This window comes from Danio rerio, chromosome 14, assembly GCF_052040795.2.
Source record: "Danio rerio strain M-AB ecotype USA chromosome 14, GRCz13ab, whole genome shotgun sequence".
Taxonomy (NCBI): domain Eukaryota; kingdom Metazoa; phylum Chordata; class Actinopteri; order Cypriniformes; family Danionidae; genus Danio; species Danio rerio.
Window position 1 is genome coordinate 25,885,312 of NC_141034.1, and position 25,136 is coordinate 25,910,447.

At 34.7% G+C, this 25,136-nt stretch overlaps 2 protein-coding genes and 1 long non-coding RNA gene across 15 annotated transcripts in view; 2 read left to right on the forward strand and 1 right to left on the reverse strand.

The window, feature by feature from the left end:
- Window positions 1-9,024, forward strand: part of stx3b (syntaxin 3b) — a 60,309-nt gene extending 51,285 nt beyond the window's left edge. For 4 of the 10 annotated variants that reach the window (XR_015506651.1, XR_015506650.1, XM_087280287.1 and 1 more), the window contains one exon: window positions 3,233-4,009. Coding sequence is in view for 6 of the 10 variants with exons in the window: in XM_087280287.1 (XP_087136413.1) it covers window positions 3,233-3,310 (78 nt within the window). In the remaining 4 variants the exon portion in view is untranslated. Of the gene's footprint in view, window positions 1-805; window positions 898-3,232; window positions 4,014-7,354; window positions 7,435-8,501 lie in introns of those variants that run through there. The other 6 variants (XR_015506647.1, XM_087280288.1, XR_015506649.1 and 3 more) reach the window with 5 other exon arrangements.
- A 3,183-nt stretch (window positions 9,025-12,207) lies between these two features.
- kdm2ab (lysine (K)-specific demethylase 2Ab) overlaps window positions 12,208-25,136 on the forward strand; it is a 28,499-nt gene continuing 15,570 nt past the window's right edge. For 2 of the 4 annotated variants that reach the window (XM_087281428.1, XM_087281429.1), the window contains exons 1-11: window positions 12,208-12,386; window positions 13,172-13,210; window positions 15,924-16,062; window positions 19,226-19,304; window positions 19,422-19,468; window positions 19,558-19,736; window positions 21,028-21,134; window positions 21,247-21,340; window positions 21,598-21,751; window positions 22,779-22,894; window positions 22,979-23,105. In XM_087281428.1, coding sequence (XP_087137554.1) covers window positions 13,175-13,210; window positions 15,924-16,062; window positions 19,226-19,304; window positions 19,422-19,468; window positions 19,558-19,736; window positions 21,028-21,134; window positions 21,247-21,340; window positions 21,598-21,751; window positions 22,779-22,894; window positions 22,979-23,105 — 1,078 coding nt within the window. In that variant the 5' untranslated portion in view covers window positions 12,208-12,386; window positions 13,172-13,174. Of the gene's footprint in view, window positions 12,387-13,171; window positions 13,211-15,923; window positions 16,063-19,225; window positions 19,305-19,421; window positions 19,469-19,557; window positions 19,737-21,027; window positions 21,135-21,246; window positions 21,341-21,597; window positions 21,752-22,778; window positions 23,106-25,136 lie in introns of all 4 variants that reach the window. The other 2 variants (XM_087281426.1, XM_087281427.1) reach the window with 1 other exon arrangement.
- On the reverse strand, window positions 12,242-17,260 carry LOC147833951 (uncharacterized). Its single transcript, XR_015507458.1, has 3 exons — window positions 16,654-17,260; window positions 15,015-16,609; window positions 12,242-13,941 (listed from the first exon to the last, which is right to left on the reverse strand). It is a non-coding gene; the product is annotated as an uncharacterized LOC147833951 (long non-coding RNA).

The window sequence follows — 25,136 nt, forward strand, 5'->3', positions numbered from 1 at the left end:
GCAGATGATTATTACTTCATTTTTATTTTTTTTTAAAAATATGTAATGGAAAGCTAGTTACATTTGTCTCCTCTCTTTTTTGGCTGATCCAAAAAATAGTCCGATTTGTGACAAAAAAAAACATACTGTGATCCGAACTGTGAGATTTGTGATCCGTTACACCACTATTGAGCACCACACGAGAGCATATATTGCTATTTAAACCAACAGCAATTGCTTAATTCACAGTTGTTTATTGTGAAAGCCTCATCTGTGTACGTTTGTGCATAATAATCTAAAATCTTGCTTTGGGTTTGAAGCTATTGAGAATGAGTTTAAATTGGCATGACAGAAGTTTTATGTACTTTCCCTTATGTATTTTAAGGGATACTCCTTTAGAGAAAATTCTCGTCATTTGTTCCTTTTCCTTCGGCTTAGTCTCTGATTTATCAGAGGTCGCCACAGAGAAAAGAACTGCAAACTATTCTGGCATATGTTTTACGCAGCGGATGCCCTTTCAGCCGCAACCCAACATTGGGAAATACTCATCTTTTACTCATTATTACAGCCTCGAGTTGTTGCAACCCTGTAGAGTGCCCAAAAAAGCTTATGAATACGCAAATTATTCAAAGCAGTGCAAAGTATTTTCTTTCTTTCCTTCTTTCTTGCTTTCCTTCTTTCTTTCTGTGCTTGCATGTAATGAATGTCATTGAAGATTTTCCATCCAGAGATTGTTTTTTGGTCCAGATTTGTGTCTGTATTAATTGTTACTTAAATAGTTAAAGTAAGTGCTATAACAGTGTGTTATCTGTGTGTTTCTTCACAGAAAATTATTATTATAGTGTCTGTGGTTTTGGTGATTTTGGCCATTATTGCGTTGATAGTGGGTTTATCTGTAGGTCTGCAAAGATGATACCGGTGAGTACATTTTAGAGGAACGAGTCTAACATCTGGGAAATGGGTCTGGTGTTAGTGTATTATCCAGACTTTGAGCTCTGGATATTAGTTGGTCTTCTCTAGTCTTCCGCTCAGATGTTAAAGATGTTGGGCTTTGGGGTCTCTTTGGGATACAACCAACTTAATTCTGTTGGGGGTTTTTGTATTGATGTTAACTTTTCTGTGGCTACGTACACCATGTGATGTTTCACGTGTGACAACCGCATTTAAAAATATGATTGAATTACCTAACTGATCATTTTAGTTGTGTACAGAAAAAGGCTTGATGCTAAAATTGCTATGATTGTTACAGGTTTTTTTTTTTTTGCTTTATCAACAAGAACCAGCATGTACCACTTTTTATACAACAAAATCCCTTCAAATTCCTTAACAAAAAGGATTAATTAAGAAAAGAAGAAATTAAATAATAATAAAAAGAAAACGGAGCAGAGGGCACATGATTATCAATTTACACATAAATATATTACACACATTTTTCCAATTTTAGTTATTAACAAGAGTTATTAAATGCACTTTTACGACAGGAAAGGCATATATACAAACACCTTTATGCAAATTTGTTAAAAGAGGACCATATATTAACTGTTTTAGTAATTGTTACAGGGTTACAACAGCTATATACTGGCATTTGAGCATTTAATATTATTCTTTTTATTATTAAAGTAATATTACAATGACCAAAAATTTATAGTTAGTATTTTACTATATCATTGAGGAGCAGTGTTTTATGTTGAAATGGCTTTTCCACTGAAGGCAGTCTTAAAGGGAAAGCTCACCCCAAAATTCAAATGTGCTCACCATTTACTCTTCCTCAAGTGGTTCCAAACCATTATGAGTTTCTTCTGTTAAACACTAAAAAAAGAAAAGATATTTTGAAGAAAGCTGAAAACCTGTAACTCAGGAGTGTCCATACTCTGTCCTGGAGGGCCGGTGTCCTGCATATTTTGAGTCCAACCACCTATTAAACACACCTGAACTAGCTAATCAAGCTCTTTCTAGGTATACTAGAAACTTCCAGGATGGTGCGTTGAAGGAGTTAAACTGTGCAGGACACTGGCCGATGTTTGGACACCCCTGCTGTAACCATTGACTTCCATGGTAGGAAAAATACTATGGAAGTCTGAATTGTTACAGGTTTTCAGCCGTCTTTAAAATATCTTCCTTTGTGTTCAATAGAAAAAAAGCAACTGAAACTGGTTTTAAACAACTGAAGTGCGAATTCAGTTCTGGGTGAACAATCCCTTTAAAGTGTTGCCATAAAATGTAAATCAGATTACAGTTACACTTTTTGGATTATGTGACTGATTACATATTATTACACAATGGCAGTAAATAAAAATCATTCTCTCTTTTTTTCTTTTTTTTTTTTTTACATTTTGCTTACCAGAAGTCTGATTGTATCATATAATGTACAGTAGCTTAGGATTTATTTGCAATTTAGATTGGCAATGTAAATCCCATGTAAATTTATTTTGGCTCCATGCTTTAGAATTTATTAAAGGGGTGAGAAAACACCTTGAAACTAATGAAAATAAAACCAATATGAAACAAATAATTACATATAAACACATAATAGGGCATTACTGAACATTGTTGATAAACAGATATGAAGCACCAAGGTCTTAATAATATCCATTAACATTCAAGTAACTATTGATTCCTGGTACTCTGACTAAAATATCTCAAATATGGAAATCTTGATGCATGCATTGTCATTGCTGTTTGTTACATCAGGAATACACAAATGTTTTTTTCCTCAGCCCCTTGTCTTTAATGGTAAGTTTTAAAAACGATTACATAAAAAGTAATCCAAAATAACGTTTTCTAAAATTTGAATAACCGACAGCAGTCATCATTTGAAGTGGATCAAAAAAGACAAGGCAAAGACAAGACTGGGTGTTGTTCAATAGTTTTAGGACTACTTTAGGAAGAAATCTTCAAATGTCGGATACTATAGATTACATTACGAAATACAGTTTGTAATCTGTCACCAGTGATGGAATACAATTTGTGAATACTCCAATGCACTGGCCTAAACTTACCTTCTTACCTCTTCCTCACACTTCTTATGTGCCTATAAATGTCATTAAGAATTATTTGACCAGTTTGGCTATAATACGGACTTCACCTGATGTTTGTCTTTTCATTGTTGAGTCCATTTAAGTGTTGAATGCGGTTGTCACAGTGTACGTGGCCTGTGTGTTATGGTTCAGCTGGGCTCTGCTGGTGAAGGATTTAAGTCTTCAGATGTTTGCTGTTGGATTAACGGATCCTGTTTTGTTTGGTTTTCTTGTAGAAGATGATCATAGTGGGTGTGGTTGTTGCTGTGGTGCTCGTCATCATCCTCATCATCATCCTCACACAGGTCTTATGATAACCTCTCCCTCAGCGGCTCACCATTATTACAGCTTATCACCTTCACTTTTCATCCTCCCTGTTTGTCCTTGGAGTTATGAATGGAAATGTCCGCCCCTTCACATATGGACTCTCTCTTCATCAGAACAGACCAATGGGAAACGAGTTTCTCTTCTCTCCTTTACATCCTCCATTTTACCTTAATGTTTTAAATGCCCCGCCCACTCCACATATGGCTCCTCCCCTCATCAGCACAGACCAATGGGAAACAAGTCTGCTGGAACTCTAGTGATGGTCAAGAAAGTAGATTTTTAATATGTAATGACTGATGAGATCTGTTTAAGGAACCTCTACTACACGACAAGAATGCCTCTTGACGGAAGATTATTTTAATGGACAAATCACAGAGCAAAGAATAAGGGATTTTATACGACTTGCATAGAAAGGTATCTTCCATTTCAAGCCTAAATGTTTGTTGATGTATAGTGTGTTCATCAATAGCTGTATTTAGTGAAATGTTCATGATCAAAAGGGCTCAGAGATGATTTTAGCTTCTGTTCTGGGACCTTGTGAAATGAACTTAAGCTAAACATTGATGGGTCATCCAGAGTGGAAGAAACACACATCTGTAGCGATTTTTTTAAGAACGTAAAAGTTATGTATGGGAGATAAAAACAGATTTAAACAAATTAATAAATAACATTTTATATTTTCTAAATATGTGATATGGATTCATGGAGATTATTGTCCAAAAAAAAAAAAATTTATTTTGCATGTTGATGTCATTTTTTAAATGATCCACTACGATAACTAATTTGAAACTTTAGTTGATGTGTAATGTAGATGTGTGAACATAAACAACATCTCTGAATGCAACATGCTCAAAGTTCAATGCTAAGGGAGACATTGGCTTTTACAGAGTTAGCTTAGTAAAGTCTACAGTGAATGAAGTTTGTGGACAACAAAAATCTACATTGGGGTTAGTGAGATCATAAACGCTTTAGGTTATGTGCATGTATCTGCGAAGGGGTGTGGCTATAGGAGCAGTAGTGCTGTAATGTAGCAGTGAAAGCCAAACGCTGCTATTTCCACAGAGCTTGTTCTGTTTCTGTATTTAGGCTTCCAAAAGACACAACACAAAGAGACAAGTGCTTACAGTTTAATTTTAATTATGTTCCAGAGAATTATAAAAAATATATAGCTATCATTTGACAAAGGAGAGCTTCCAGAATCTCTCCCAGTTCAGTGCTGAATTTGGCTAAAAACTCCTTCAACCGATGAAGCTGTGGATTGTGAGGCACAACCTGTAAGTATTTTTATTTGTTAAAATTGATCTATTACATGCACAGTGTTAATGGTCTGTTTTTTGCGATGATGTAAACAGCAGGAAATGCTGTTTGGCACTGTTAACAATTTAGCTACAAATTCATATTTATTTGTCAAACCGCTGTAAACACCAGAAATCTTCGGCAGTGCTGCAGTGTTTCTCTCTCTATGTGGGGCTTTTATGGAGCTAATAATATGCCAAAAACAATCTGAATTTGAATTATATTCATTTGAATTATTGACAATTGTAATTTAATAAATCAGATTTTTTTATATGCTGTTAAAAATGTATTTGAATTTGAATTTCCTAATTTTAATTTAAATTTAGGGCGAAGCAGTGGTGCAGTAGGTAGTGCTGTCGCCTCACAGCAAGAAGGTCGCTGGTTCGAGACTCAGCTCAGTTGGCGTTTCTGTGTGGAGTTTGCAAGTTCTCCCTGTGTTCGTGTGGGCTTCCTTCGGGTGCTACGGTTTCCCCCACAGTCCAAAGACATGTGGTACAGGTGAATTGGGTAGGCTAAATTGTCCATAGTGTATGAGTGTGTGTGAATGTGTATGTGGATGTTTCACAGAGATGGGTTGCGCCTGGAAGGGTGTCCGCTGCGTAAAAACTTGCTGGATAAGTTGGCGGTTCATTCCGCTGTGGCGACCCCAGATTAATAAAGGTACTAAGCCGACAAGAAAATGAATGAATGAATGAATGAATTAATAAATAATTTAAATTTCCTAATTTGAAATTGAATTTCATAACTTGAAAATTGAACATCTAAAATTTAAGACAACTGAATTTTTCAAGGCTGAAGTTGTATTTTAAACTTCAGAGTTTTTGTGTTCTGAATTAATAGACTGCAGATAATTCACTATCTGAATTTCTGCTTTTGAATTTTAGGATATTGAATTTGAGGTTCTGAATTTCTTCATGTTGAAAATTTGTAACTGTGTTTTTACAAACTGAATATCTGCAATCTATGAATTCAGAACACAAAAAAATCTGAAGTTTAAAAATACATCTATAAAATTCAGCCTTGAAATATTTGGTTTTTCTTACATTTCAGATGTTCAGTATTCGAGGTATGAAATTCAAATTAGGAAATTCAAATTCAAAACAACGGCAAATAAAAATTCATATTTATTAAACTACAATTGTCAATATTCCAATTAACACAATTCAAAATTCAGATAGTTGTCAACACTTGTACAAGGGCGTGTCCTAGCAGCATCAGCCAATGAAATTAGTCTGAAATTGACTACTGCCTGAGCTGGTGTATTTGCCTAAAGCTAGTGTATCTGATTGGCTAATGCATCTGTTGGCACTTGAAAAGAGAAATTTCCAACTTCTGCAGCGAGCAACGCCACTGAAGCGGTGCAGATGGATCCACAATGCAGTTCAGCAACACCTGACGTCACCCATTCAAAGTAAAGCGGAAGCATTGACGCTAACACCCTGTATGAATGGGCGTCAGTGCATTCTACATTTCAAATAACAAACTCACAAGAGATATGTGAACGTTTCATATTACTCACACATGCTTATAATCTGAATATATATAAAAAAAGACTTTTTTTTCAGGTTTTATTTTAGAGAGCAGACTCAGGTTCAGCTGTGTCATTTTCTGTCTGGTTTAGGCACAACCTGACTACCCCTTTAAGTGTACTTTAATTCTTTTAAAAAACTTTTCAGTAGTGTATTGGTAAACTATTATCCTCATATACCGTAGATAGATGGATTGATGAATAGATTTTTATTTAGGATTATTAAATGTTCAGAAGTACATTTTAGTTTCAACAAAAACTAAATTTACGAGATGTAAAATATACACTTTTTATAGTTTCATACGTTAAAATTATAAAGTGTTTAAAGTTATAGTTAAACCATTCTATAATGAGTGACAGAGGCAGTTTAAAAAACTTTGTATCTTCAGCTGTCTCAAGACATTATTTTAGTCTGAGCTGAGGCGATTTTAGCAGGTTAGTGTTCCCGTAACTCTTTCCGCAAAAAATAGGAGAATCATGCGATTAGGAAGCACTAACAGTATAACTTCTTCTTTGGTTTGTATTATATGTCAATGACACACATGTTGACAGACTGTATAAAGTGAACTCTTGTTGATATGCTGTACCTCTAATGGTAAGTGACTATTTGCAGACACACAAACACACACACACACACACACACAAACACACACCGGTCTTAAAGTGATAGTTCACCCAAAACAGAGAATATGTTGTTGATTTACTCACCATGAAGCCATTCCAGGATGTTGGTGAGCTCCTCAATCTCCTGGCAATACATTGAAATCTGCTGAAGCCAAACAAATGAGAAATAATACTGTTTAGTATTATTACATTATGATGTACTTCCAGCTGAAACGGATTATTACCTTTCAGTTGATTAACCTGGACTGATCAATTGTTCACCTAAAAAATAAATAGCAATGTGCACTAACAGAATGAACATTGACAGCTTTGCTTTCAGACTGACTTTTGACATTAGCATGCTGTCCTGAATACTTTCACCTCAGGTGGATCGCTTCATTTTGGATGAACTATCCCTATAAATCTGAACTTCTCCTTTGTTTTATTCCTTTCTCCTTTTTCCAGTTTAAAATGACTTTCAGATGTGCTGAGAAAAGTGTTGTATAGGGGTTTATGAATGTATTTCTCTATCCTGTGTGCTATTTCTAACTTTCTCTTGTATTTGTTTTTGCCTCCTTATAAATATCCATCGTTCTCTCTGTAGAAGAAAATGATGATCATGCTTTGCTGTGCGATTCTGGGGATTGTTGTGTTTTCTTACCTTTACAGCTTCTTTTCATAATGGTAAGCATTTAGTTTAAACGGTACCCCCCCCTCCCCTACAATTTTTGGCAATAGTTATGCTTTTAATTAAACTTTCAAAATATGAAGAAGATATTCCCTTGAGAAGATGAAAATACTAAACTGACATAAATAGCTGACATCAAACTATTTGGCCAAACATAAAAAGCAAGCTACACTACCTGACTAAAAGTCTTGTTGCCCATCCAAGTTTTAGGAACAACAAATACTAACCTTACTTAGTCGATCATTCTTCGAATGATTTATGAAAGTAAAATTAAAGAAATAAAAGGCAACTAAAATTAAAGTACAATCATACATACAAATAAGTAGACCTAAATAAATGAAGCAGCGTTTTAGCCTAAATATGAGAGATGTACAGCGTTTTTTATTTTTAAGCGATAGGACTAAAACTGTCAATAAATAAGCTTTTTCATTTATGTTTTATTTGTTGATTATGTTTTACTATCTCATTTTATGTCTTAATTATTGTACATAAATAATTAATGAATATTTAAATAGGCCTAAATAATTATTTATCTAAAGGCATAACTAGCGAAACAAAGAGAAACGGTCTGACGCATCGTCTAAGCAGCTCTTAAGTTGAATGCTACTTTATCAAAAGCATAAAAATAAATTGACCTACATCAAGCACATCACTAAAATAATAATGACAATAATCTTGCCGCAGGAGGTAAATTAGGTCCCACAAGTTTTTTTTTTTTTTTTAAGATTTGTTTCAGTTCAGGTCAGTTTCAAAATGTCAATGTTCTCCTGTACATAATATTATCTCTTAGGTAAACAGATGAAAATGAAACCATTTATGGTAAAAACGGTAATATTGTGAACTAAATAACCCATCTATTAAATGACCACATGTATAATATAACTACCATTTATGTGACAGCAAAAATATTATGTAGCCTAATAGTTTTCTGTCACGTGAATTTAGGATTTTTTTTTAGAAATCAGTCACAGTCGATGATTTACTGCTCCAGAAACAGATGCCGCTTATCATTTATTTATTTATTTATTTATTTTTTTATGCATTTATTTATTTATTTTTGTAGAAACTATGATTCACTTTTTTCCAGGGTTATTTGAAGAATGGAAACCAAAATCTGTACTGTCACACAACACGTGTTTTAAATCGCTGTTGCTCAAATTATCACTACAATCTTCCAGGCTGAAGTGACCACAAGGACTCCTGCCCGTCTTCTCACATCCGTGTTTTGAAGAGATGCGTTTACTGTGTAGTGTGCTTCAACCAAACGAACCCTCACACCCTATCGAGTGACTGAAACCAGCGCCCTCTGCTGTTCAACAACTTCATTAAACAAGGACAATTCCTTTCAAAAGGAGCCCGGAGAGAGACAGACATGTCAATTTTTTTCGATGTTTGTTCTAGTTAATTTTGGTAGTTAGTAGATGTAATTTCGTCTCATAGTCTAATATGTTTGGTTGTATGTTTTAATGTTGAAACGAGTGTTTTTAACAGTAGTGTATACACTTAGCCTATTTTGAATACGTCAATATGGTATGGTTGTCTTTAATGTGTTATGTTATCTAATAAAACGAGACCACAAGAAAAAAGGTGTTTAGTTATCATTATGCAAGACTATTTTTGCATCAGGTTAAAGCAGATATGCCCAAACTAGTGGCCGTGGGACAAAGTTGGCCCATGGTAACCTTTGATTTGGCCCTTCATCCTGTCTGAGAAGAGAGAGAAAATGATGGGGATGGTTTCGAGATTGTCAATTCAAATTTAATGTAACATTTTTGTTTGTTTGTTTTGTTGTTAAAAGCTGACTGAAATCAAAGGTTTCAATTAAATGATGCAAATCAAGCAGATTTTGTTTAAATATACATTCTGTCACTCGACAATCCAGAGACTTTGGTGAGCAAATCAAGTCAAAGACAGAATCTGCTCAACTAATATATTCAGCATTTTATAAATGTGATTGTTTATTGTTTTATCGCAATAAGTTATCGTTCAACAAGTTATTACCGTTTAAAGTAAGGTTTTTTATTTATTTAGAAATATTATGAAATAAATCAGGCAATCACCTATGACAATGTTTATGTAAAATGTGGTATATTTACCTTCAGCCCACGGCTATGAATAATATTTAGTTTTTGGCCCTTAATTCGAAAAAGTTTGGGTACCAATGGGTTAAACGGTTCCCTCAAAACAACTGGAAATTGTCATTATTTACTCTCTTCTTCACTTGTCACAAACTCATTTGGGTTTCTTTCTTCTGTTAAATACAAAATAAGATATTTTGTAAAATGTTGGAAACTGGTAACCATTGACTTCTATAGTATTTGTTTTTCCTATGGAAGTCAGTATAGTGAACAGATTTTGACATTGTTCATCTTAATGTGTTCAACATAAAAAAGTAAGTATGTAAATGAAAATAAATGTTTATTGGGTCAACTATATGCTTTTAAATATACAAAAGTGATTCCTCGTGAAATAAAAGCATAATAAATGTACTAACACTTTTGATTTGATGAGCCAAATAATAAAAAAATTATTCCACATGCTGAGCTGACAAAACGGATAAGTTTGCACAGGGATTTGAAAAGTAGGCTATTAAAAAATGTAATTATATTTCAATCATTATTGTTATTAAGCTGCAGTGTTTTTATGTTATGCTATCAAATCATTTTTGTTCTTGCCAATATTATTTGGTTTATGAACTATTATGCTGGCGACATAGTGTCGCAGTAGGTAGTAGGTGAATTGGGTAGGCTAAATTGTCCATTGTGTGTGTGTGTGTATATGTTTGTTTCCCAGAGATGGGTTGCGGCTGGAAGGCCATCCCCTGCGTAAAAACGTGCTGCATAAGTTTTCGGTTCATTCTGCTGTGGCGACCCCAGATTAATAAAGGAACTAAGCCGACAAGAAAATTAATGAATGAGCTATTATGCTATTGTTCCACAAGAAATGTACTATAATCGAAATTAAGATATTCTAAAGTAAGATGATATCCTACACTGTAAAAAAAAAAAAAAAAAAAAAAAAAAAAAACCCTGGTTGTCTTAAATTTTTAAGCTGAATCAATTTAGCCCTACAGTAGGAGTAGGCTCACACAAAATCTGCACGCACAGATTTCTGCAAATTTTTAGCCCATCATTAAGTCTATGTATTTACTTGCGTAAATGTGTGCAAATTTATATTTATTCAGTTTTTTTTTATTAATTTCACAAATATTTTTGTGATATTATTATAATAATACTATTAAAATGTTCCTATGATTTATTTACAATACAGTTTGTAAAGTAATATTTTCTGTTTTACAGTAGAGATATTAAATGAGAGACTTGCTTTGTTTATATTAAAAAAGTGGATATAATTGGATTTACATTGTAAACATTAAATAAAACTTATAAATGTATTATTTGTTGATTTCATATTTTAAGTTTTTAGTTATGATACTCCCAAAATCATTCCGCATAACTCTGCAAGTCTTTTACAAAATTCTATGCCAAAATAGCAAAAAATTTTCTCAGATTCTGTCTCTGACCCAGCAAAAACACAATGGCACTTTTTAATGTTGGATCAATATGCCACAATATATGGGTTGTCCTGCTGTTTAACTTGTTATTGTATTGTATTGAGTCCATTGAACTTATGTGTTAATAATAGTGTTTTTAAAACTTTTGCTTGCTTTGTCACAGAAGATTTATTTATTTAATTTTTAACAGAGAACTTTTTTGTCTTACCTTTTATTTTGAAAAGAGGAAATGTGCAATATAAATCTGGACGTAATCTATAAGACACCGGAATACAAATACATACAGTTACAAAGTGTTAAGAACAATAAATAAAATAATCCATAGAAAGGAAAAAAGAAACGAGAACAAAATAAAGAAAGGGAAAGACTAACTTACTGGAAGCATGATTTTTTCATAAGTTTATATTAAATTGCAGATTTTGTTGTTGTTAGATAAACGTATAGCTTTAAGCAAATAATAAATTTCAATTAAAAATTAATAAATGAGGAGAGGATTTAAGAAATTTTTGTTTTACAGACAATTCATATCCTATACAAAGGCATTTATACAATATTGCAAGCAAAAGAGCCACTTTCCTAGGTTATATTATTTATATCTGAGCTGAATGCGTTCATTACTTCATTACAAAATTGCATTCTGCAAATACAAATGCTCATCAACTACACAAACCTCTATCCTAGACCCTAGTTATCAGACAATATTTCTAGATGTTTTCATAACAATCATTCAGTGGTTCAGTGTTTGAAAGATTTGGTTTTAATCCCCAACAGTAAACCAATCAGTGAACAGACATGTTGAACGATGCTGAATGATGGCAGGTGGCTTTTGACTTAGCTGTTTTACAAGACAATAACTATTATAATGCCTCGGTTTTAATCCTCTTACGAAATGCGGTTGCCAAAAATTGACCAATGAGTTTTCGTAGATCATATAGATGTGTGCGTTCATAGGTTTGTATTTCGACAAAAATATCCTCACCACTTATAGGCTGCAACAATGACCCGATTTTCTCTCCGCAGCCAATAAACCGCCCGGTCCACACAACAATTCGAACATTTATTGGCTCCCGTTATATATGAACGAGCTAGGGGCGTTACCAATCTGAAGCTCCTTTATGAATAGCGTCGCTTTCACCCAATCGTCTTTCGACGATTCGACGAAATCTTTAATTTGCATTGAAATTCGCATCTCATTGGCTGTTGCTTCTGGGGGCGTGTCGTATGAGTAGCTAGTAGTGGTGTGTGTGTGTATCATGACAATCTGAAAATGGCGGATGAAAGCGGATTGATTTAACTTTATCGAACAAAAATAAGAATATCAAGTGAAGAACGACACCATCGCACAGGATGAGTTTGCAGCTCCGCGGGGATTTTTAAGCATCCTCCTACACAGCGGCTCCACACTATCGGCGGAAAGCGAAAGTTGAAGGCTAGGTATTGTTTAAAGGTCTTTTTGTTTTGTTTCTAGCAGGCTAACGGGCTAGCGCGGTTTGTCAATGGAAATGCTAGTGGGTTAGCCGGATAGCCTCCACTGTCAGGAGCTTGACTCTGCTACTTTATACCCACCCTATATTTTCAGTAACAGAGCAGTTACAACCGAGCCTTGTGACGAACCCAAGCCCATTTATGTGGGGAATTATATTAACGTTATCGGCCTTCGGTCAACAGTAACGTTAACGTTAGTGAAGCGCTCCTTCAAGCTAGCTGCTTCAGACTAACTGCAATAAATGTCAGTTATCTGTCACAGTTCTTCGTTTATCATTTATTTTAGGAGTAACATGTAAATGGTTTAAGACTGTTTGGCATTTAAAACGTGCACTTACGTTCTCGTGAATATTCTCAAAAATGGAAAATGGGGTGTTTAAACGGGCTCTGTTGTCTGATCACATCTTACTACTGCTCATAACGAGTGTGTCTCAAAGCCCAGTGAGCAGCCTACTTAGGCAGCAGTTAACTCCTTTATAATACACAGAATGCTGTGAGGTGGGCAGTTTTGAGAAACATAAACCGGCTAATGTTTTTGATGTTAAAAAATTAAGAAGTACTTTCATAAAGTCGAGTTTTAAGGTCAGTGGTTGTTTAATGTAAGTAATTTTTTGCCTGGCTTCAAACAGATTAATTCATGGAATAAATAACTGCATTCGCTACACCTGATGCAATTTATTTATCAGCACCTGTAAGTAAATGTATAATTGCCAATGTGTATCTTCATTTTTCAGAGTATGTCAGAGGCTAAATCCCGTTATAGCAAACGACTGGTAAGTTTCTCATTTACTCAACAGCTTTTATCCAAACCAAATTGCTGTCTGGGGAACGTTTATAATCAGTTTTTTAAACGAGCTGTAATGCTGTTATATCGCCGACAGCTGGCGCTCGAACCCTGCCGTCACTCCCTGCCTATGGGTTTTGTTGACTTTACAGTGAACACGCCCGAGGGAAGATACTGTCAAAACCTCATTCTCATGTGTTTATGCTGTTATCTTGGAGGGACTGTGCCACAGCAGCTGTAAAATAATAAACTAACTTCTTTATTGTTTACTTTAATTGTCTCTGATATGTATATGGCCCATAAACACGAGTTTGAATAAAAGGAAAGTGTTTCAATAATATTTTGGAAAAAGCTGGATTTGGAGTTATATTTGAGGTAGAACTGGTTTTCCAAAAGTGTTAGTGCTTTTAAAATTTATATTTTATTTGGTTTTCTAGTTATCCAAATGCAGATTAAGCGGCCACACTTTACAACAAGGTTTAATAAGTTCATGTATTTACTAATATTAACTATTTATGAACAATATAGGGTAGTCGCGATACCATCACCAGCTGAAGAATCGTGGTATCAAGTAGTGTTGCAGTACTGTAATTCATAACTCAAATATGTGAAATAAAGAAAATAGTCAGAAATACTATATTTTATATGTTATAATAGGCCTTCTTTAATTGAATTTCTAATTCCCTTGTTATTGAAAAAGGTATTTGCACATCACTTCACCTAGGGTCCGTTCTTCGTAGCTCGCTTAAATGATCTAAGATGATTTGGCAGATCCTGGATCTTTTAATCTTGATAACTGATCTCTTGCTAATTTGGTTCTTCAAACAAGTTCGCGAATCAGATTAAAATGTCTGGATAAACTGATCTGAGATCGCTGCTTGTGTTGTGAAGGACAGATCTATCGATCCTCGAAATCATGATCAGCAATGCAGCGATTGGCTGACGGCACAGCAGCGTAATGACATCATCTGATTAATATTCAATTATCCATGTGAGCAAAATTACATCAAATTAGCAGTAAACGGTTTGTTAAATATGACACACAATAACCTTCCACATTTGTTGTGAGCTGCAGGCTTTACTCTTTCATGTGTCAAGAGTATTCATCATGTATTTCAATGCAAATCAGTGTATTTAGTTCTACATTTAGAAAAGATTTTTTTAATCGGTTTAAAGTATAACTGGTTGTTTACAAAAGCATTTTTATATTGGTAAAGGCTTCTGCAACTTTTGTGAAGCATCAAAAAACCGGCATATTAACTATCAAAACATGTTTATGACTGCATAAATGTATTATTGCTTTAAAAAAGTCACATATTCTGCATTTCTATTATACACAATTTGTACTAAAGCGATCTAAAAAGTTAATATCAATAAGTTTTCTCTTTGCACCACCAGGTGACAGGTCTTTGTACTTTCATTTTGAGGGTGCAGATTGCATTTTTTATTTAGCAAGTTTTATTAATATGTATAACTTTATTTATTTTATTAATAACTATAACTTTATATATATAGTTAAAAAATATGTACCATTTTCCCAAGTTTATATAACTACTACTGTAAGAAAATATCAGAATTCAGAACATACTTTCTGTATTATCTTTGCTTGAACTGAGCCGACCTAATCCTGTTTATATGAATTGAACCTGCTCCCGATCAGGTTTGACCTCGCAGAACTGTTGCTATGACAACAACTCTCAGATCAGCTTTGAAGAACGAAACGATCCTGGATCGTGTCAAATCGTCAATATCCAAATCCAGCTAACTGAGTAATCCACGTACGAAGAACGGACCCCTAAAAAGCATTAGTTCTTTTTGTTTATTTTGTAGATAACTGACCAACAAATAATACATTAAAATAAAGATACAAATTATACCAAGTGAAATTTGTTACAAAAAAAGCAAATTAGGCTGTATGAAGTGGCTAAAAACTGTTTCAATGTTTCTTTCCAGTGTTGCTCTTTTTGGGTTTTTCATTATTTTTTTATTTTTTGTCTGATCAGGTCAGAATCCAAAGTAATTCAAAATTTCACTTTGAGTTGTTCTTTTTGAGAGATTTTTGCGGTTGTTGTAGCTACTAATTCATATTTACTGGAACAGAAATAAACTGATTCAGATGTGCGTTCAAACTGAAGCATCAGAAAACGTGTAATAGGCTACCATAAAAGGTGTAAATCCTTTACAGTTTTGCAACCATAAAGTACTCCACAGACTATTCAATTAAAATGGTTTATTGTTGCACAAGCGTTTGAGCATTTTAGTGACTTTTTCACATGCAACATTGTTGATAAACCATTAATGACAATACTACCATTTACACACTACAGTGGCATCTCCAGCATTTTGGAGTCATAGTAACATGATACTACCATAATATTGGTAGACCATGCAACCCTAAGACAATACTTGTACAGCAATTATTAATCATAGTTTACCATAAACTAATGCCTTATTAACATCCAAATGTATGTTGTTAACATTATGCACCTTGAGTTAACATGAACTAACGTTGAGCATCTGTATTTTCTATAACGTTAATAAATTTGAACAAATACTGTAGTAAATGTATTGTTTATTGTTTGTTCATGTTAGTAAATCCATTAAATAATACAACCTTATTGTAAAGTGTTACCAGTTAAGCAGAAATGGCTTCTGTAGTATATTCTGAAAATAAATCTTCTACATTTGTACATTGTTTTCAGCGGTCTGGCACACGACGGCGGTACCAGGATGATGGCATTTCAGATGATGAGATTGAAGGGAAGAGGTCTTTTGACCTTGAAGAGAAACTCCAGAGTGACCGATATAACTCTAATTTGGTCAAAATTATGGATGGGAAAGGTATGTGCAAATCCTGTTCTTTATTTTCAGCACTGACTTTGGTTTTGTTAACTCAATATTATAAAACTAAAAATGGCTGGAAACTTCCAAAAAATTTGAAACTTATTTAGGTAGAAATTCTGCAAAATCCACTGTCCATCATGCATGCTTTACTGCAATGCAATAATCTAGGGCCTTGAGAAACTAGTAAAAATTGATGTGTTTAGTTTTTGTTATAACAATTTTCATCATAATCTTAAATCTTTTTTTCTTAATTTAGCTTGGTTTCTTTTATAACAACAGAAGCTGCAATGCTGTTTACAAACATACAAAAAATGTGAGTGTGTGTGAATTATTTTAGTAAACATGGTAAGCAAATTGAGAGCACATCTAATGGCATTTGTTATTCCTTTATACAGTAATACTATAATACAGCAGACAATTTACTGTGCTGATAATAAATGGTTGTTTGCTTTCAAACTTGGAACAGCAAAGCTTTTATTTGGACAGAAACCTGCAATGAAATGCTTCACTTTTATTGACCAGAAAGTTAAACCATTTATTCTCGCTACAAGTTAGGGATGCTCCCATCAGGGTTTTTGCTGCAGATACCATGTATTCCATTGTCATGGTGATTGGCTGACACCAAATACTGATTCTGATGCTTTAAGCTTTATAATGTATAAAGCACATTTTCCCTCTAAGTGTGATATAAGATTTCACTTTACCTAAGAGAATAAATAAAGCATGTCACATAATCCATTAAACATGTCTCTTATAACCATTTAGTGAGGAAATGTCATGGTCAGAGGGAGCTTTACAGAAAAAGATAGATAAAACAGACAAAACAATGGTGAGAAAAATGATAGGCAATTTGGAAACATTACAAATGATGGAAGAATTCAACATGTCTCACTGAAGAAAAGTTTATTTCCCTAATTTTCCAGACAGGTTTTAATGAACTTGCAACATTGTCAAAAACACAAAACTTTTAGTTGTTATATGTAAAAATGCCTAAATACATGCAAGGCCTTTCAAATATTTTTGCTCATCGACCATTTGCATTTGCTATATCTTTATTGCTCTATCAATTCAGTCTAATACCTGTAATTCTTAGATCACTGCATGCCTCTTGCGATCTGTTTTCGTGCTCATTCACTCTTGTTGCCATGATTTGTGGCCGTCACGGAGGCATTATGAATATGCGGGAAAGAGGTTCCTGGGGCCTCATGTACGAAGACTTGCGTGGAAATCTTACTAAAACATTGCGTACGCACAAAGCTGTAAATGTGCGTACGCAGAAAAAAATTCAGATGTATGAAACACTGCGTACGCCAAATCTCACTCATATTCTTTTGTACATCCGAATGAACGTGAAACTGAGCGCAACATGCACGAGCACAAAACCCCTCCCTGCCTCCTCCCCCGTATGAATATGCTAATGACTATGCTAATGACAAAACCCAACGAAAAAGCAATGGCAAAATCAAGCAAAAAGAGAAACTTTGAACAGAATGTGAATTGGAGGTGCTGCTTTCGGAGGTAGACCGGAGAAAAGCGGTGTTATTTGCAAATTTGTTCTCCGGAATTAACAACAAAAGAAAAAAATAGAGTGGGAGAGTTTAGCTGATACGGTTAACACAGTTGGGTCTGAACATCGCACTGAGTGCATTTAAAACAGAAATAGTGTGGTTTATAACTGAAAAATGTTGCAGTACCTTTAGCAGTCTCAGTGGCGCACCTCATAAGAAGCATGTGATCATGTATTGACATGTCCGAGCATTAACTCGGCTCGAATCCAGCGTCTAATGAATTCTTTCTTTTTTTCCCGCTACATATCAGATTTTGCCCACTATTTATCAAGAGAAAGACAAGTAGGAATCATTAATAAGTTTGTACATCATATTTTATTTGCACATTTATTGAATAGAAATGTTTCTGATTCACGCATACAAATTCATCTTCAGATAGTGTCTTTATATCAATGTGCGTGCAGTAGATAGCTCAGATTACATTGGGAAAACAGGCGACCGCTGCAAATTGTGCTTTAATGTTTAGCTGGTCAACTGTATGGTATGGAAATCTTACATACCTACTATATGAACCCGTCTCATACAGCTGCCATTGCAAGGATCAGACACTTTGTAGAGAAGAATTTAACACAACTGCCTCTAGGAGTCGCCAATGGAAATAAAACAGACACGCACAAAAAATGTGCGTACGCCTGCCAGAAAGCTGCCGTGAAGCTGCGCACATTCCCACGTTCAGTTCATTGTTAGTAAATCCAAACGTGAGCGATTCTGAGCGTGAAACCTGGCGTACGCAAAGTTTTTGTGCGTACGCAGCGTTGATACATGAGGCCCCTGGAGAGGTCATACGTTTGAATGGGACAATAGATAGGGGCGATCACTCCACTTGTGTTACAAGAGCTCAAAACACTGGATAAACAATTCTTGCAACAAAGAGACTATCACTTGCGCAAGTCACGCTAATAAACTGTATAAACAGAAGTTGCACTGCATCGGTATATATTTTAACTTCTGTGATGCGATCGCAGTGAACGCTCGCATCCCCCCATACATCATTTACCTCTTTACATGTTGCTGTGCTGCTGATGTATAATATAAAAGTGTGTACGTGCCTTTTCCTCTGGTTGTAAACTCCTAAACAAACACCTACGATCAGCGAGTATCGATCGAGTCACTAAATATTGTTTATCGGCCAATACTGATCTCCGGCCGACCAATCGGAGCTTCCCTATTACAAAAATGTATTATATTAGGAATTATCTGTTATGTATGTTGCATTTTCACACAGTGCATCAATTTATACCAATACTATACAGTAAACCCTTTGTGATTTAATAATTGTAATAATACAATAATAAAACATTGACTTGCTATTCATTTAAAAATTATTCCTGGCAGCTGATGATCAAAACTATTTAATAAACTTGCAATTACTTTGATTTACTGTCATTTGAGTGTTCATTTTAAGATTCCAGATGCCCCTAATTCTAGATAGCCATATTGTGACATTTTCTTTGCCACTTCCACCTTTGGATTTTGATTAAGGCTGCATATTCTTTTTGAAATACTTGGCTCTGCTATTGAAAAAAATGTTTTGACTGATGTATACAGCATGTTTAAAGTTCAAAGTTAATCGTGAATTGTGTTTTCTGCAGACTTCACCTTGGAGTACATCCAACGGGAGGGTCTCCGAGACCCCATTATCTTCAAGAAAGCAGATGGTCTTGGCATAAAGTATGGCTCATTTCATCATGCTGTTCTCTTCTCTTTATCAGTCAATAATGAATTCATTTGAAAACAATTGCCTATTTTTTGTGTGTGCGTGTCTTTTTCGTTTTTTTTTTTTTGTAGGATGCCTGACCCAGACTTTAGTGTCAGTGATGTGAAATTATTTGTGGGTAAGTAGAAAAGTTTTTGTTCTCTTACACTCTGAACAGTTTTTTGATGAGTATTGTTGTCAATTTTTTTCCTGTTGTTTGTCTTGTAGGCAGTCGAAGGATGATTGATGTGATGGATGCAGCCACTCAAAAAGGCATCGAGATGTCAATGGGCCAGTGGAGGAGATACTACGAGACGCCGGCATCTCAGCGCGAGAAGCTGTACAATGTCATCAGCCTTGAGTTCAGCCACACAAAATTAGAGCATCTTGTTAAGAGACCAACCTCGGTACTTTAACACAAAAATATTGGCCAACTGATATCATTTTAGTTTATTATTCTGTGCCAACTACTGGAAATTGATAATAGGCATAAGTATACATGTAAAATGTATCATTAGATAACCGTCACAATATCATTTTTTTTGTTGCATGATATATTACACCAAAATATATTATGAGAAATTATATTTTTGTCATTTTAAGACAATGCAAGTACACTCTCCCTAAGAACACACAATATTTTATTATTAACTATTTAATAATCAGGCTTTGGATCAAAATTTTAAAATGTATTTCCCAAACAAATGAATAATAAATATTAAAAAAAGTGCAAGGTAAAAAGTAATAGAGGCTGCGATCTCTAATACCAGATCTGTTTTCAGTTGTCAGACACACACATGAGAATATACTATAGTAATTTATAGTAAATACTAAAATGTTGCTTAACCAAGTTGAGACTGACTCTTCCAATAGAGAGAAAGATATTGCACAATCATCTAAAATGTTGCTCTAATTGTTTCTGTATGGGCGATTATATATTGCATTACCAAAAATGATTGATGCCCATGTGTTAAGAGATAAGTCCATATATTGATTATTGTGACCAGGTCTATGTCCATTTAAGGATTTGTGCTGGCACTATTGCACAAAGGCACTTGCAGATGAGAACAGAAGTAGTCAAAGCAGAGGAACTAAAAACCTGCATTCAAATAAGATGTTTCTTTTTTTATTAGCATTTATAAATTGTTAATAGCTGGAGTTGTACATTAAAATAAAGTTTGAAAAATTATACATTTTGATAATAGATAGGTATCACTACTAGTTTAAGTAATTATAATTTAATTATTAATAGACATAATAACTACATTGATGGCAGTTGTTTTTAATAAAATAATAATTACAATGACATAAAAAAATATTTTAAATGATTGGTTTCAAATAGTGCATAATTAGTGGTTCATACAGGAAGATGGGTCAGTGTTGAAAGCTTCAAGTAAATAAATTATCGAAGTGTTTTTTTTTTAGGGAAAAACAACCACAAAGAAACTTTTATAAAAAATGTTATAATTTCATTCAGAAATGATAATTTAAGTCCGGTTGTTGTTAACCTTGAATAATATGAAATGTTTAAAATCACGTTTTAATTTTACAACAAATCCACTTTTTATATCTCAGAAATTATTGTATTTCGATGTAATTATTGATAGTTGTTATATCAGCAAAATACTTTTTTGGTTGACCTCTACACAGACATGCATGCCTTGCTTTCTAATTTGAGTTTGTTTTTATTTTCATTAGGTTGATATGATTGACTGGGTGGACAATATGTGGCCGCGGCATCTTAAAGAAAGACAAAGAGACTCCACTAATGCCATTACAGACATGCAGTACCCCAAAGTACAGAAGTGAGTAGTTGTCTTTTATTCAGTTCCATTTAAAAAGGATTTTGCCTGAATGCCAGGATGCAATGATTTTGCGCTATGAAGATCATTCATACATTATACATGTGTTTATCAGGTATTGTCTGATGAGCGTCGAGGGATGCTTTACAGATTTCCACATAGATTTTGGAGGCACATCAGTCTGGTATCACATCCACAAGGGAGGGAAGGTGAGTGCTGTCTTATAGTCAAAGCTCTTTGTACTGTATACTAATGCAGAGACTTGCGTCACAATTAAATACTAGTTGACAAGTATCACTCAGTACATCAAGTTTTGCAGAACTGAAAACAACTTTTCATGCACTTTTAAATATATTAACATTAGAAATAAAGTTGACGTATGAATTGTTTAAAATATAAGAATGATATTTCCCTCAGGTTTCTATGAATGACTTATTCTAATTGACCTTGTCCTGTATAATCTCAGGTTTTCTGGCTGATCCCTCCCACACCTCAGAACCTGGAGCTTTATGAGAACTGGGTGTTGTCTGCTAAACAAGGCGACATCTTTCTTGGGGATAAAGCCTCTATGTGCCAACGGATTGAATTGAAACAAGGCTACACCTTTATGATCCCCTCAGGTATGCACATTCTGCAACCGATGACGTTCACTATTAAGTATTCTTTCTCTGACAGTGACACTCACTCAGTCATACTCATTTGGTTTTAGCAGTTTGTTATGGTGGCTCAAAACTCAAGTCTGTCCTGCCACAGTTTCACTTTTATCCCAAGTGGCTCATTTTACAGATGATGCTCAGACTGCCTCTGTGTTTTAGGTTTTGCCAGTTTAAACTTCGGATTAAATGCAAAGCACAGTAGAGAGTTCAATCTTGTTGCTCAGTGCTTATGCTAAATTCTTCTTTTTATTTTTATGCTCTTTAATGGACTGGGTAAATATGTCAAAATATTAATTTTTAAAACAAAAACAATCATATTTATGTTTGTTCTGTTTATTAATCTACATGGTTTAAAACAACAAAAAACTATTTTGTTTATTTTACTACATTTGTTGTTGTGTCAGTAAAACTTGGTTAGGGCATTCGAAACTCTCTACCAGTAGTAAAAATCCTTGCACTGAGCCATGCTTGAGGTTTCAACACTGGCAGATGAATAAATCAATGTAAATTTGATTTAATGATGTGGCATTAAATGCAGCATTTCCATGTGTTATCAAAAAAAAAAACATCTGAAAAAAAGGAAAATGTACAGGAATTTAAATTCATATACAAGCAGAAATAAACACAGTAAAGTTTATGAAGGCAACACAGAAAATATATTTGCGGGATCAACACTATTTAATTAACAGATTTTAATGTGCGTTCACATACAGCTCAAGATTGTTCAATAATATATTAAGTTTATTTGAAACATGTTATTTAAAAATGCTTTTAGTGTGAAAGGCTTTTATTTGGAGTAAAAAAAGAAAAAAAACGGGACCTGAACTGGCTTTATTGCATTAGGCAAGTTAACATGGCAACAAAACCAGATCTAAACCAACCGACCATCTTGAGCCTGAAAACTCAGAGTTTTCTCAAACTTAACCTAACCTGGGCAAAAACTTTGTGCAACAGGCCTTTTCTGTCAAACCTATGTATTTTCTTTATTTAGGCTGGATCCACGCAGTGTACACTCCAATGGATACTCTGGTGTTTGGGGGCAACTTTCTTCACAGCTTCAACATTCCCATGCAGCTCAATATTTTCAACATTGAGGACCGGACACGAGTGAGCAGTCCCATCATCACACATTTGATTAACCCACTGTTGTGGGAACTTTATTGTGACCCTTTTTATGGCTTATGTTTACAGGTCCCTTCTAAGTTTCGCTACCCTTTCTATTTTGAGATGTGCTGGTACGTCTTGGAGCGATACTTGTACTGTTTGACCAACACGTCTCACCTCACACCTGAGTTTCAGAAGCACTCACTCGGGATTGGTTAGTACAATACTTTTTGCACAATCCTTTTTAGCTTGGGCCAAAGTCATATTGGGTCTGCAATATCTTTACAAGGTATTTTATGCACCTCTCTCCACAAATATTGGACTTCTGGGCATTGCCATTATACATGAAATAGGTCAACTGCTTCTTAGCATCGCCAGCATTCTGGATTGTTTTTGAAACCTGCTATGAACAGTCTCTTAGGACTCCGGTAAAATCTATGTAAAAATTTTAAACTGTATAAGATTAGTTCTGACATCTCTAGATATTAATTTTAAATTTCCAGCAATTTATTCCCCAGTTCTCATCTTTAAATGTGCATCTCAAATCTTTTTCCTTTATTATCTTGACTGCAGAACTAATATTTTAACTCGTTTGACTAATAAGTAGTGCATAATATTTAGAAGCGTCAGAAGTGGCCAGTACTTGTAATATTGTGGACCATGTTATCAATATTTTTACCCTTAGGAGAATTTGAAGGGCAGCCAAAGACATTTGTGAACAATCTCTCAACTGTAGATACCTCCAGAACTGATTATTAGGTAGATTAAATTAGCTTAAGTTTTTCAAAAAATATTATTTTGTAGTCTAAAGATCTTTCAGAATGTTAACGTTATTATTGAAATACTGGTTACTAAACTATTTAGAAAAAAGGATTTATTAATAGTGTAAGTTATGTGCTGAAGAACAAGTGGATGGACTTAAATAAGACTGTACAAATCATCCTAAATCATTTTGAGCATGTAGAATTTAGAAGATTTCCAGATGTAGTTATAAAATGTACAAAAGACTTTAAATAAGTTTTGCATACTATTTAGGACTTTTGGTAGCCTATTTTCATTTAAAGGGGTGGTCCAGAATGTAATTTAAAGGCTTGGTTGTGTTTAAGATGCAAAGCAATGTGTGCTTATGTTTCACTTGAAGGAAATCGCGTAATCTTTTCATATCTCACTTTGATTATACACAGCTACTCAGCTAACATGAAAACGACTGTCATATTTCCTAGTTCCTCTAAAAGGCCCGCCCTTAAGTGACTCTGATTGGTCATCGTCATAATGTGCTGCTATTGGCGGATCGGCTCCACATCACGCCCGTAAAAGCACGCACTTTTCTGCTGTGTAAACATGGTCAACCTCGCGCCCGCTCTCTAAAATAAAATCTGACAAGTGTCTGTAACTAAGGAGTGAAAATGGGGTGAGGCTCCTTTAACAGTGTCTGTGTGTGCGTCTATGTGTGTAACTATATGTATAACTTTCTTTAGCAAGCGCATGTGCGCGGGACTTTCTTTTTGCTTGGGTTAAGTTATTTTCTGTAATATATCGTGACAGAAGAATAAAGCACAAGATGTGAGATGCTACCTGTTGAGCCTTGATTTATTATTCTGCTGCGACCACTAGTCAGGTAAGCTAATCTGTATTTTTTTTAACTCTATGCGTTATGACGTCTTTCACGAGTATGCGGAATATGCAGGTGTAAGTAATATGAATCATCCACATATCTTTTGCGACGTCATTATCTGAGATGTGAAACACATGGAAAAGCTGCCTGAAGACAATAAGTGCAGTCTCGTGCGCACACACATATAAGAGACACGAACGTGCTGGTGGAGTGAGTGTGTGTTACAGCAGTTTGGCTGATAGATATGAATTTATAGCTAAATCGTTTGCCCGCAAAGCAGCATTTCGCATTGTTTACGTCATTGCTACAGTATACTGTTAACGCTAGACACTGTACATGTCATGATCAATTTTAACAAATAAAAACACTTACTTGTAGCTTACAACTTCTGCTTTGAGGAGATTTTAGCCGAATCCAGCACTGAACTGGGAGAGATTCTGGAGCTGTTTTGTCAAATCATGCTTGCTGAGTATTTTATAATTCTCTGGAAGATAATTAATATTGAACTGAAGGCACTTCTGTCTTTGTGTCGTGTCCTTTGGAAGCCCAAATACAGAAACAGACGAAGCTCTGTGGAAACAGCCGTGTTTAGACACATTTTTAGCTTCATCTCTGCTATAACGTTACAGT